Source organism: Apiospora aurea (genome assembly GCF_038362705.1).
Source record: "Apiospora aurea strain CBS 24483 chromosome Unknown utg000004l_segment0_segment0, whole genome shotgun sequence".
NCBI lineage: Eukaryota > Fungi > Ascomycota > Sordariomycetes > Amphisphaeriales > Apiosporaceae > Apiospora > Apiospora aurea.
The window spans coordinates 4,303,333-4,318,022 of record NW_027117391.1 but is presented as its reverse complement, the minus strand read 5'-3'; the positions used below and the strand labels follow the sequence as shown (position 1 = coordinate 4,318,022).

The following is a 14,690-nucleotide window of genomic DNA, read 5'->3' as shown; positions in this document are numbered from 1 at the left end:
ATGTTTCTGTATGTATGTACGTACTTAACATGAGAACGGGCGGTTACCTACCTACATACGGATACATATGTGTGATAAGGCATGGATCAATCAAATGCCCGATCACGTTTTATTCCGTCTCCCCGGTTGCTTCTTCATCTTAACTAACCTTCCACGGCAAGTCAGTGCAGGACGAACGCGGGAATTGAGGATGCCTGCCGTGGGAAGTTTTGAGGAGGGGTGGAAAAGATGAAGAAGAAAAGGAAGAGGAAGAAGAAGGCAAAAGAGACCTGAAGCAAAAGAAGGAACAGGGATGGGGGAGAAAAAGGAAGTTCAGCGACGCGATTGCTGGGAACGGACCTGCCTTACTACGAACGGGCTATTCTTTTCCTTTTTTTCTGTTTCTTCTTCTTGCTATTTTTCTACGGCAAGTCCCAAATCCTTCAGCGCTTCTCATTGCGTAAAGATGGAATTCCCCACGAACGGATCTGCCAGTGTGCTCCACAAAAGCTTATTTGAACCGCGGCGCTTCAAGATGCGCTGCAGTGTAATGTTCGACAGCCTCTAGATCTAGAGAAGACGCGCCGTCTGGCCATCTGGCTCATCCTGTCGCGCGGGTGGCCTGGACGTTGCAAAGACGACTCGTCTGGCAATCTAGTCTTCATCTTGTACGCAGATCGTCAGGGCCCGGCAGCCTGTACGACGACTGCATGGGTAAGGTGGTTTAAACTGGAGAAAGGCTGTAGGCCAAGACACGACTGCAGCTGGCCTTTGTTCTTCATTAGACCATATCGCCCTCGCTATAGGGAGCCTCGCATGCGATGACCCTGTCTCGGCTGGCGCGTGCGAACCATTCGGATACTGGAACAAGGGAGGCAATCCACCCACTGACCTGCCTACCTACTGGCCCTTCGGGTCTAACCTAGGAACCGAGGAACCGAGGAGCCGGAGGAAACCAGACCTGCAACGTCGAGGCGCAGCAACTCTGGAAATGATCGGAGTGATGCCGGAACCGATGGGTGTGTTCCAACCTTGCATTCATGGTTCGTCCACGCCCTCTACAGTATCACCCCCCTGTTTGCTGCCATGCTGACTACATGCATGTACACTCCGAATCGAAAGGGATGCCACACCATCCACCAGGCCCCACCCGGAAGGGTTTTTCACAGGCTTATAAGTACATAAGTACCACACAGGAAAATCGGCGGGCTTTGCGCACCTAGACACCGATGAGTAGATCATTCACTGGATGTACTTGATTTGACAGCAACCAGCCTACCTCATGACGCACTAGCATATTGCCCGGGCTACCCTCCCCAACCCAGTACTTCTCGGTCTCACCTCGTCCATCTACTACCAGGCGGATGGATTGTCAAGTCCTCCACGGGCCCCAGCCCAGTAACCGTAAGCCGCCCTGGGCGTTAGCCGTAGGCAACGTGTTTTAGCGCCCGCAGTGGGGGGTCGATCCTCGAGCTTCCTGCCAACCCACCACCCGTTACCGGTTATTAGTGGCTCAGCACAAAGATGTATACTTTATACATGCAGGTAGGGTAAGTAAACATAAGCCGTAACGAGCCTTTCAGTACTTGCCTCCTCTGCTGCTCTCGTTTGTCGTACCGTAAGTCCAGTGGTGGGAGCCAACCCCGAATCTGCCAATGACGCCTTGGACCAAGTAAACGGGAGGGTGCATCCGGTTTTGCACATCCCTCCAGTCATGTCCTAGCCCAATGCAAAGTGAGAATTCAACTAAACCTGTCATTACATGCTGTTAATCAACATGATGCCACCGTGGTAGACTACTTGCTCACATGGAAGCAGTATGCGCGCACGGGTGCAAAGGCCAGTCGGGAACAAGTACAGCCACGGAGATGGGAAAATTTTCTCTTTAGGTTCAAAAAAGGTCGCGACAACGAATAACCGAGTTTCTCTTCGTGTGTAAACCCCCGACCAAGCCCATGCTGGGCACTTGGTGGTGTTATTGACCATGACTATGAGCCAAGAGGTGAGAACCGGAAGCAGAGATCCACCCAATAACACTTTCCACATCATACCGAAGCGAGAGAGGCAGGTGACTGTGGGGATTGAAAGCAGGTCTCACCAGGAGGGTTGGGTTGGAATAAGAACCAAAAAAGAGATCCCCACGCCACGCATCGTAGGAAATAGCATCTTCTGCCCCATGAATTCCCCGCTTATGCTTTCCCTTCGTACCCCGTCTCTTCCAACGCCGCTCCATGATATCCATATATCTTCGTAGTCGTTTCTGATGGAAAAGGTGCAGAGCGAGCGTCCCTGGGCTCATACAGCCTACTTCCTCCCTCACATTCGGCCAAATCAAAACGATGATGAAAGAGAAAGGGGGGAAAAAGAAAAGAAGAAAAGAAAAGAAGAAAAGAAAAGCAAGGGGTATCCTTTCCGCAAACCGTACAACCCCTTTGGCAATGCCCGGAACCAACCAACTTGAAATCTCCCGAGTGTCTTTTCTGCACCTGACCGAACAACCAGTTGCTGGTTATCTTGAAACTTCCAGCATCCGTCTTCTTTGCTGGAATAAATGCCATACGTTCTTCATCATGCATATTCCCGTAAAATCATTAGTTAGCGTCTTGTCCACCTTGTTCATGCGCCATACCTTTTGACCTTCCTAAAGTTCAAACCCAAGAAACCCATGATGCTTTTCCTTTGCTCCGTCCGATGTCTAGCGATAAAATAAATAGACCAGTGAAAGGTTTCTGATGTGCAGCTCTACTGCCAAGATCTCCGGTCGAGGAGTGTCATCGCGGTATACCCCAGACATTCGACTCAGGGGAGGACTACGTCGATTGTGGCAGCATTTGCGGATAGTAGCCTGCAGAGGTCGGCTTTCCCTCGAAGCGATTACATCCTGACGACATGCTGCTGTAAGCGGTGCTCGGATTGGGATAGAAGAGGCTGGGCAGCGTGCCGTCATGTTCGTGCTTGAGCCTCGAGGTCGAGAGCTCCATACTGTCAGCCATTGATGTTACCACAGGCTCTGGATCGGTCCGGTGCGTAAACATCTCGATGCCTTGTCGGGTGTCGTTTCCTTCGTAAATCGGCGTCGGGTAGTACTGGTAGTCTTTGCTGCTCTCAAGTGCCTTTACATCCTCCACCGACATGACAGGCTCCATGGGCAGATCATGCGGACGATTGTGGCCACTGTATTGGCCGCGGTGCTCATAATTACCCGTGCTGTAGGTGGATCCGAGCATAGAGCTTCCTGGACCATAGTCCTGCATTTGGGGCGCGTACCCGCTGAGAGAACCTCCTGCAGCCCCGGGGCCGCTGCTTGCGCTGCCTCTCCTCTCCGACTGGTAATGCCCTGGAGAGCGCCCTCGAACAATCATCTTGGCCGACTTTCTGTGCGCTACCTTCATCCATTGGTCCGCCACGCCCCGCCCAATCTCGCCCACGTGAGCATGCAGCTCAACGACGAGATGGTAAAATTGCTGGGCAGCTCTTCGCTTCCCGTTGTTCGCAGTTGCTTGTTTGAACTGTATTCGCTCGAACGTATGCTCCGTAGGATGCCCACTCGGCGACTGGTTGAAGCCGTCGTATAGGCTTCCCGACGCCGGGCCAACTCCCAATCGGTGACTATGGCCATGGCTGTCAGGATATAGCGTTCCTAATGGGTGCGGTGTCTGCTGGGGCGGCTTGGGGCTAAGCTCCACCCTATCCGGTCTGGAAACGGGGCCCTTGTCCCGCTTCGGGGTATGTTGAACAAGATCAATGGTGTGCGTGTCGCTCTCATGGACCATGGCCGAGATGGACATGGCAAAGCCATATACCTCGTAGTGGGTCGCGCTCGAGTTTGGTGTGTAATGCATGGCAGCGCCAGGGTAATTTGGCGTCAGGCTGTAGGAGCAGATGCACGAGAAGTAGTTTCGTCTGTAGCAGGTCCACTCGCCCTCGGAAAGGAAGAAGCCCTTATCAATAGTGCCGTTGATTTCGACTTTGATGGGACTGTGGCCCGTGGCATATGCGAGTTGTCCATGTTGTTGGATGCCCTGAAGAGGGGGGATGTTCTGGTTGCTTTTGGCTCCGTATGGTGGATCCATGGTCCTGATTGGGTTTGTGGTGAATCCAAGCCCGGGGCTGGGTGTCGGCGACAGTGGATGCCGTCGAGAATGAACTGAGAATGGTGGCGATCTCTGTGGGTGGTCGAGTGCCCTGGTGTACCCCGGAGTCACTGATGAGTAGATGTCTCTGGTCGTCTTGTATCCTAGGTTGGGAAGCGGGTGGGATCGAGGCGCATTTGCCATGCCCACCGACGACGTGCTATAGGTGTCGTGAGCAAACCAAGACAAGTCTTGGATAGGTTATTGCACAAGGCAATAGAACCTAGAGAGAATCATGGCATGCGACGTACCTAGCGCCCAGCCGTGGCCTAACGTCCAGGTAATTTGAACCGGGGTGGTAAAATGGGCTGCTCTCCGGAGGAAACCCTGTGGAGGCGTTGAGAAGGGGTACAGTTGCTGGAAAGATTACGGGCGGTGGCGGTTGACTTTCTAACGTCGTTGATGAGGAGTTGTTGGAGTCTTGGGTGAATCTTGTTGTCGGCGCACATCAGCAAGGACACTATAGCAGATAGGTAGGCAGATCGTGAATGGGGTGCAAGGCTGCCACGGCAATGTTGTATTGCAATCCCATACGAGACAGCACTCAAGTGCCACATGGGTATTACAACCAACACTTAACGTGGCACGAAAAAGTGCGGGTGCCGATCGGAACGTGTGAACCACTTGGACATGCTGGGGAACCCAGAAGTACTGCCTGCAGCCAGTGCTACTTTTCGCTCTGGCGGCTCAGGCAACCATGCTCCTTGGATTCGGACCTATAGCACGGAAGAATGCAAATGTCGGCCAAGAGTCCCCGTCAGTAGGTGACCACGGCTGCCCGACGGGTAGCCCTGAGCATCTTCAATGGCCACAGTACTTGCGCTGCAGGGTACGAGAATGAACTGCGAGCTTCATACTCCAGCGGATATGATATATGGGCGTTTTTGAAAGAGGTGGAGGAATATTCCATAGTGGATCAGAACTCGAATTAGGGGGGACTTTTCACTAACCTCATCTCAGACGGGGGTGGTATATCGAGGTAGTCTAGCCCGGACGGAGGAGACTCGAAGTCCTGTCCAGCGAGAAATGCAGGTCAGCCTAGGGGTTGATTCATTGAAATTGACAGCTAGTTACTGGTGTTTGTGAAGAGGGAAGGCCGTTTCCGAAGGTGCCATGTTCACAGACTTGGAGAGTTCAGGTGGACATGATTCGCAGGATCTGCAGCGGGTGACTGTGACTATTAGCGGTCTGTCTGTAGGCTGCATAACCGTGCTCAGTTTTGAGGAGGAGGGGGGGGGAGGAAGTCAAAGGCAGGACGGGGAGAGAGAAGGACGCGAGATGTGTATCGATTGTATGTCTGCCTTCAACTATAGCATGGTAAGATGACAGACACCGTCCTCTTCCGGTTTGCTGGCGTACATGAACAAGAAAGCAGCTTCCGCCGGTGGGAACGACTAATCATCCAAGATAACGGTTGTTGTTTTTATCGTGCCACTAGGTCACAGAGGACTGCCCCTGGGGTAGTACAAGTGCAGTTCATGGGGGAAGCGAAGTGGCATTTCCTGTCAGGGAATGCCAGGAAGCCTTCCCACAAGAAGATATGTGCAGGATGGGGGTATTTAAAGAGGCAAGCCTCCCTCGGGTCCGACTCGCTTCCTTCTGCGCAGCGATGCAAGAGCCAGGTAGAACGGGGAATGGGAATTGATTGCAGGAGGACCAAGGCGGATCAGAGGTGCTTGTGGGAAAGTGAGATCGTTGTATAAGGTGCTCGCGCATCTTTGGCGTATCAATATGAGGTATGTAGTACTCACTAGTGTTTCCTGAAGAAGTTCGATGTGATGCACACCAACCACGCTTTCGCCTTGCCTGCGACCACGAACCACAGTGTAACTCTCCGGCCGTGGGTCGAATATCTTTTGGTTTTTCCCCCTTCAGAGCGGCTGATAGGTCAATCACGTACTTTGGGTCAAAGAACCGGCATGCGCAAGCTTATATTGCGCCTGCCCGCTCCGCAAAAGCCATTATAGGTGACAAGGCACGAAGAGATGAGGGAAGAGAAAAAGAAAAAAGAGAGGGAGGGAGAGATGGGGGAAAGATCCAGTGAGAATAACGATGATGATGCACAATAACACAACAAACAACCAAAGGAGCGGGCTTCACCTTGTGGAGAGAATTGGTACTCATAAGCAGAAATTCCCAGTCGAAACTGGCGTCGCTCAGTTACAAACGGTGCGTGTTCCGGTTTCCGTAATGCTGGTTCTGGGTCTGGGTCTGGGTCTGGCTCAGGTCCCTGGTTCTGCTAGGCAAGAGGTACCCATGTTGGGCCCAAGTCAGCGAGCGCTCCAAGTTCGGTTCTGTCTGGTCCCTCGTGCTGTGCGTGCTGTGCGTGCTGTGCGTGTTGTGCTGCAAATTATGCCCAAGGCATGGGGGTAATAATGAAATGTAATGTAGGGGTGCGTGTCTGCGCCGCACATACGACCCCCCGGTCAAGTCACTTTTAGCGCAGATGGATGGGTACAGCGACGAGGGTACGGGTACGGGTACGGGATGGCCATCCATCAAATCTCAACGACGGTCTGGATGAATGGGATGGGTGTTCAGGGTGCTGCTCACTCGCTCGCCTTCATTCAAGGGTATGGCCTGATCTAACCTAGCGATAATCCCCTGTCGCCAAGTGATCCAATCGCGCGGCTGCTGTTCCTCTGCCCTGTACCTGTATTTTCCATTGGTCGTCAGCCTGGCTTCCCGACAGGCAGCTACCGTTTCGGTCAAAAGTCTCGCGACCGACAAACAAAGACGAGGAAGGTGGCGATCCAGCCGCCGGGTGAGCCACGAGAGGCCGTAGCGTAGGTACTGCCAAAGCAGCCGCGGATTCGGCACCCAAGCAAGCAAGTATCGGAACCGTCATGACGTCTTGCTGGCAGCAGGGCTTCCAAGGGGCACTGCCCTCTTGATCGAATTCTGTGCCTCTGACTGGCCCCCGAGATATGTACCGGTCGTGCCGCCTCCGAACCATCCTACCAATACCATGTTTGCGCTCTGACGTGGCTGCATGGGCTTCCCGAATCGAATGGCGCTATGCGACAGCTTCGGGGAGAGATGGTAGAGACGGTGTCTGATATGCAAGACTTACAAAACGTTCCTGTCAGTCGATCAGCGCCATGTCCGTTGTTTCCGGCTCTGTGATTGACCCGTCCAGTCTCCGCTGAAGAATGGCGTCAAGCGCCACGGGCCCCGAGCCCTCGGGACCAGACACGGCAACAGCCCCCCCTCTTCATTGCGCATATGTATATGCGTTGAGCGTAATTGGACTCGTAGAAAGGACGGTTCGCGACGTTGAGGAGCATTTGGAAAGAGTATGCGTACATACCTACTCTACAGTGAAACCAGGACTCGAAAACTTTCAGCTTTCAGTGTTGTGTATCGGTGAACATCGGAGTCGGACCAACCGTGGCAACGAATCGTGTCTTTCATGAGGATGCTTGACTTTCGAATCTGGGCCAACAGGAGGACGAGCGGACTGGTACAAAGTGATGTGGAATGCCACTGGAGCGTCTTTTGACTGTTCTTGTCAACTTGGTTGGTTTGGCTAGGTCAAGTTGGAACCGAAATGCCATGGTTAAGGAGGAAAGGGAATCTATATACTTAGGCGCTAGCCCCGAGCCCCCTGGCGTGGCTCCCGAAGACACAAGGACCCTGCGAGGAAGGATAGAGACTCCCAGGAGCTAGACTGCTTGTACCACGGCTGCGAGCGCAAGCCAAAGCTAGTTGTTCTCATGGACTTGTTGCAGTGGCTGCATAGACGATAGTCGGCGGGATGGAGGCGTCAGACGCTAAAGAGCAGCTCTTGTATGATCTTGTCAACTCGGAACAAGACAGGCAGGTCTTTTTAAACAGCAAGATCGAGATAGCACCTACATCTAGGGCAAAAGGCAGGTTGCTCGCACTCACCATGGGCCGACAACGGTCCTGAAGATGGCTGGAGTAGTGTGCATGCTCGAAGCCTACTAAGCTGGTTGTGTAAGTGGTGATGGATGGAAGGGCCCAAGAAGTTCCAAAGCCTACAGCCACAGACTCGTGGCCACTGCAATTAGTAATCATATATCAATCAAAAGGCGCATGGAAAGTGTAAGTTGGCTTCACCTTCAGGTGCTGTGAAGCGCAATGGAGCACGGGACACTTCTAGCTGACTGGAGCGCTGTATGTCAAGTATTCGATATCCCCCATACCTCATATCCCACGCAAGCAACCACGCTAGGAGCTTAAGGCTTATGGTTCCAGGTGCTGCTCCAGTCGATCTAGCCTCACGGACCAAACAAGCCTCTGGTCATCACCTCAGTACTATGACTTGCCCTGCTTGGGGGCAGGCAGCCTCCTGATGTGCGCTGGCATGAGGAACTACACCAGACCTTTCGAAGTCAGATGCCTGTTTCATGTATTTTGGCCGCATTACGCCGTATAGCATAGCAACTTGCAAGGTCGAGTACGTGAGCTAACAGCCAGTTGCAGTGGCGGATGATGTATATGGGATGCTGGAAGGTGGACATTGCGCGGAAGCAGCTTACCTACTGGAGGTCTGGCGAAAACTCCATATCTCGTGCATCAAGATCTGCAGCTACCCTCCCTATCCTCCTACGAGACGCCACAAACACTGCTGGTGATTAGGAAGGGATCTACCTGGCCAAGGTTGGTATACACTCCTCGGCTACCTGCATGACACGCATATGAGCGTCATGGGCGATATGAAGTCGGAGCCTGCTATTGAGATCGGAAGAGCCTGGGCTTTGTGTGTCTTGCATTTGACTGCCGGCCTTTCCAGTCAGAGGTAACCTGTACTTTGCCATTTCGGGCGAGAACTCTGTCCGCATGGCGACGGTAGGCTTGAGGCTATCCTAGAGAGGCCCACGCTGCCTTCCGAAATGCGTGGCATTCGTAGTATACCAAGCTTGTAGCTCGCCGCAGTGATCGAGTTCCAGCTGAGTCGTAAGACTCAGGCGCGGCTTCTAGGTCCTGCTGCCATAGAAAACGCGACATCCCCTTGCGGGAAAGCGCCTGGAATGTTTTCGGCCTTACCTTGACGAACCACGTTGCGTCCAGAAGCCGGTTGGGATCCGTTCCATTACACTGCTCGGCAACGACCGAACCATCGCAACCAAGGCTTGGCTCTAACGGCTGTGGTGTGCCAATAATTATCTTCTTGCGCCAGTGGAGTGGGACCCCCGGAAGGTACGGACGTAGAGTAGGTAGAGGAGAGGAGAGCAGAGCGAGAGGGAAAAGCCAAGTCCCTTTGGCACTAACGTTGTCGATGATCCCGCCTGACACGTGTGGCTCTATGAACGTTTTCTAAAATGATACCGAGATCAGCTTAGCCTCAGCTAAAGATCCCGTCCGGTTCGCCTGTGGTTGAGGCCAAGTGAGCGACGGTCTATACGACGGCCGCTGTCTCTCCTGTCGACGTCGGCCCCGAACTCTACTGCAAAGCTTACATTGAACATTGGCATGTAGGGCTGCCCCGGTGTACTTGAAGGTGTACTTGGTGATGGAGACACCCTCCTCCGTCAGACCAATCACCGGCCGGTGTGGAGCGCACCTGGCTTGGGTACGTACATACGCCCTTAGTATGCAGTTGGGTTCAGTCCGGATGCTCGACCAATGAAGTTGACGAATACCCGAGGCTTGAGGCTGGCTTGGGGAAGCCCTCCCAGATGGGCTATAGTCAGCTTCACCAACCGCCAAATTGGCTTGGGCCGATTCTTTAGCTGGTATGTAAGTACAATGCGTGCTTAATATAGTGGCAGGCCCATTGGTCATGCACCGCAGCATCCAATAAGTCGCTTAAGCAGGCTGCCGCTAGGTCGGTCGCAAACTTGAGGTTTCGACAGCATGGGCCGGCCGGCCATATACGTGCGGTCACGGCTAAAGAAAGGGCCAGAAGAATTCCCATGTCCAGACTGGGATGTTTCAGATGACGGGTTCCAGGACCGTTTGAAGAGCCACTGCAGTGCTGAGGCCCGGTGTTCCATTAGCAGTTGCCGAGTCGATCACAGCTTGAGAAGTCGTGTCCAACAGCTACAGGAACTGTTGGAGTAGGACCAAATCAGAAAACGGCACTTGCGCCTTTGGTGGTTGTAGGCAGGTAGCTCCCAAGCCAAGCTGCATCCAGGTACACATTGATGTAGAATTCGAGCATTGATAGAAGTGGGTAAAACGTCCTGTGACCACCCCAAGGAAGAAGGTATGAGTATGGGTGTACTTTCTTCTGCTGTTTAAGGCCTTTATCTCCCACTTCTCGCCCCCTCCCCCCATCCCATCCCCCATGGAAAGGTTCGCGAGTCCTTGCAGTTCTCGAGTTCAGTTTTGCGTCGGAACGGGCCGTGTTGTTTAATCGGGGCCTACTGCCAGACGAGGCGAAAAGGACTCAACTGCACAGGGCACGTTTATTGGCAAAAACTCAATCGCGCACGCAACTGTTCAGTGCTGACTGCAACATTCATTGCAGCTGGGCTTGGAAGCTCATATAAGCTGGGTCGTTCACTCCGACGTCCCAGATCTTGTGTGATGTGACTGATCTCTGACGAACCTAGGTCTTCTTTCGTGTACACGCCATAGGCCAGAAACGGCTGCTTCGTTCGGTTCTTTTTAGTAAGTCGAGCAGGTGTGTGCGTGTGTGTGCGTGTGCAGGTGAAGTGTCGAATCCCATTACATGGCACCACATAGCATCCATCCTACAGTATCGCGTGCAGAAAGCAAGTCAGAGATGCATGGGCACAAGCCACGGCAGGGGTCACACATGGTAACGGCCTAAAATGAGCCAGGGTTGAACGTGTCGAAAGGCATCTTCACGCCCTGGTTGAGCCTAGCCAGGGGCCATGACAGGCAGGCCAGGAGAAGCCTGTGGTGTGGAGAAATGGTTGAGGTTGCTGGAGCCAATCTCGAAGGGGAATAGGGAGAATAATGTATATCAATGGAATGGGGAAGTGGAGAATCGTCGCGGGAGACAACACCTCCTCCCACTACATGCATCTTACTAATAAAGCGTAAATAGCAGCGGCAACTGTCAAGTTTAAGCACGGTGGCGTGGTTCGGGACTGCAAAAACCACTAGTCCAACTACGAATGGGCTGTAGGTGGGTTGGCTGACGTCTGGTACCATTCTACAGTGAAGCTAGGGACCTGTCTGTACTTGAGGATCCAGTATGTAGGTATGTACTTAGTGGAAGAGAGCCCCTCACGCCAACAATTGATGTTCTGCTCAGGCGGGCCAAGCCGAGAAACTCCTCTGTCCGTCCCTCCATACCAAGCTTTTACTACCTAAGTGGGTATGTACTTGGGGTGCATCAATACTTGGAAGTCAGCCAGCCTTGGTTAACCTCTCCTCTCGCTAACTTAGAGAAGTAGGCAAGAGGCATGTACATGTCTTTTAAGGAATCAGGTACATAGGGCCTTCCCTCCCAGGAAATTGCCTAGGGGACTAACTCACTGGCCTCGTTGAATATCCTATTAGTGATACAACAGAAGCGGCACCAGGTTGGAAGCCCCTCACCTCCTTGGTTACATACATACTTCAGATGCTCACATACAACCGGAGTATGTAGCCACACGCACCGTTTGGCCTTCACACTAGCCAATTGCTGCCGAGGACGCCCAAGCACTCACCGGTGTGACTTGAAGTCCTTCGCGCCTTACCCGAGCCGGAATGGGACAGCTTCGTCGACTCAGACGTTGAGTCGTTGGCACGGTGTCGCTTCCATCAACCTTAAATCATGGAGGCGAAGCTTTGAGGCGACAGAGCCTCGGCCTCGGCTTCGACTAAAAGCCTTCCCCCGGTGCATCACTGCATGTGGCCCGTCCAGAGCGCCTGGCAAAAGGAGGGATGGAGCCGGACGTTGGGAGCTCCTGCCACTCGGAAACGGCCCTGGAGTTTATCGGATGCTCTTGCAAGTTCAGGCTCACTAGCGGCCCCAATTCGCCTGAGACCATCAGCCATCCATCCAACTACCTGCCTTAGGCTACCTCCTATGTGCTATGCTATGTGATGCTCGGGGGGAGGGGGTGGCTTCAACGAGCGACAGCCTTCGGTCGAGGACACGCACGCATACCTACCATAACGAAGCCTGCTCGTCGAGGTTCGTACCACCTATTTTTGTTTTTGTTATTCACCCACGCTCAGTCGATGGCTGGCTTGCAGCTCTGCATCTAGATTGCTGTTGGGGGCACCCGCTCGGTGGGGGGACTTGGACGTTGAGACTTCAGCCCTGCTTGGTCTTGAACCCCCAGCGGTGATGCATTGAAAAGTTGATGGTCAACAATCTGTGTGGTTGCGCTGGGTACCGATTCCAAGTACCAGAGTATCCCAACGGATTTCCACGGTAACTGGCCACCAAACCCGATGTTCTTTTGTTGTCCAGGACTCCTCCCAGGGCAACCGGGCCCTGTTTCTCTCGACAGGGCGGCTGCCACAGCAGTCGACCAAGCGAAAACCGTCATTTGTGATCAATGACTCGATATGCAACCAGCCAAGGGCTTTTTCGGGTTACGCAAGGCTTCCAGCACCTGTGCCAAAAGCTGCAGCTTCCCGAACAGCCCTGGCCCGTTTAGAGAGCCTGGCTTGCTGTTGTTGCCACGGAACTCGGTGAGCCCAAAACACTGCATATTACGAAACAGCAAGTGACCAAACTATACATGAGACAGATGAGACGTGCTCCGGTATGCCTACATGAACAGTCCAAGTTTTGGGCGGCTCACTTTACACGACGAGGCCGTCCCTCTACTCTTCAAACCCCTTCCGGTGCTGTACATATAGCTTCGAGAAAGCAACTGGACCTCACCTCCGACCAACCCCCCTCCCGAATGCCGTAATCAAGCCAGGCGATGATTACGTGTCCACTCGAGCTGCAGAGTGACGGAGGCAATGTCCACTAGTAAACTGTAAATCTTGACCGACTTGCTCTGGAGTGATGGAGCGATGGAGTCTGAAGCGAAGAAGCCAATGAGTTGCTGACAGCATAGTGCAACAGGCCGGGCCATCACCACACAGAGGTTTGAGAGGTGGTCGATCTGCTAATTCCGGCACGGCTCTACTGTAGTTGTACTGAGGGTCATACCCGAAGTACATTATTTTCTGCAAGGAGAGGCCTTATCATTGGCATCTGCTGGCCCCTGCAATTAAAGCTCCGTGGCCAATGGCAGCAGGCCATCTCAAATCATGCGTGCAGCAACTCCATAGCAAAGGAACAAACACCTGCCCTTCTCTCCGACCATCAGCCGAGGGAAGCCATGGGCTTCCACTTATCGTCGCGCCCTCTACGTACCGGCAGCATGTTTCTCGCCGTCGACTGGGCTGGCAGTTCGAGTTTGAGACCCGCATGCAAGCTGGTTGGCATGGCCAGAAGCCACTGCACCGCAATGCGCGACGAGAAGTGGAAGTGCCCTGTATTCCATCTGCCGGCATGTGGTCTCTGGAAATCAGGCCATATGCCTCAATCTGAAGCGTTGATTTCCTAGCACTGTTTCTCAAGATCTCAACCCCCAGGGGCTAGCGCTCTTCCAGACCTCACTTTCCGCATCTGTTCGCTTCCCATTTCCGAATCCGGCAGGGTCTCATTCTCCATCAATATCTCCAGCTCAGGTAGTCCGGAGGGGAATCATCTTGGGCTGACGTCCACTTGCCCCAAAATATGCCTTCTTCATCTAGACTCCTAGAGAAAGGACATTGCAGGGACATGTGGTCGATCGACCTCCAACCCGAATGACTAGGAATGAAAAGGGCCGAGCAGTTTGTAGAATCATCATCTGGGGCCTGGTTTAGATATCGCGATCAGGTCTGGCCACGAGTTTGGCCATCACGCCGACGGACCAACCCTACCCTAGATCTGTAGGCATGGTGAGGAAACAATGTGCTGAATATGCGGATGAGCATGGCCTTCAAAGATGCGTTGAGATGTTTTTCTGCGTGCCGTCGATTGTATTTGCATTTCAAAAGGTCGCCCCGCAAGTCTAGATGGATGGTGTTGACCACCTGACCAATATTATCGCAGTCCCAATGCCCGGTTGATCCGACTTTCAAGCTTCCATTCAGGGGAAGAGGACGCGTCAGGCCTCCCAATCTTTTACGACATCTCCCTCCCAGCCTTTCTAAAAAAAAAAACAAAAAAACAAAAAAAAAAAAAAAAAAAAAAAAGACTTGAAGTCGACTAAACACGCAAGTTTCCGTGAGCTGGGTCGTTCATATGCAGACAGCTTCATCACGCCCAAGGGTAGAAAACAGCCCGCGAGCGACGTATCCGCAAAAGACCAGTCAGTTGATTTTACTTGGGAGTCAACGACAATGACAACCAGGCATTCGCGACTATTTCTCCTGTTTTGAGTTCTATCTCTGATATAGTCTCTGGACCCTCGGTAGAGCAGGGAAATGTAAGTGTCCTCATTCGGGATGGCCCGACCTAGGATGCAAAGAGAGACTGCGCCATGTGTTCTAGGTGTCTATCAGAACCTGGAAAGTTCCTTACAGATACGCTGGCAGCGCCATGTCTCATAGCACCTGGCTGCTCTGCTCGGCCAATGAGCCACCCCGATGCCTAGGAGAGATCTCAGCTCATCTATACGCTACAAGACAGGTCTACATCGCAGACCGGGTTAT

The 14,690-nt window shown here is 53.0% G+C and overlaps 1 protein-coding gene across 1 annotated transcript; it reads right to left on the bottom strand.

Annotated features, from left to right (window-relative positions):
- Positions 1–2,789: 2,789 nt before the first annotated feature.
- On the bottom strand, positions 2,790–4,561 carry PG986_006105 (uncharacterized protein; the record flags this gene model as incomplete). Its single annotated transcript, XM_066842327.1, is given in 3 exon segments — positions 2,790–4,272; positions 4,364–4,469; positions 4,483–4,561. 3 exon segments carry the CDS (start codon positions 4,559–4,561, stop codon positions 2,790–2,792), a joined length of 1,668 nt encoding a protein of 555 aa, XP_066702189.1.
- Positions 4,562–14,690: the final 10,129 nt, after the last annotated feature.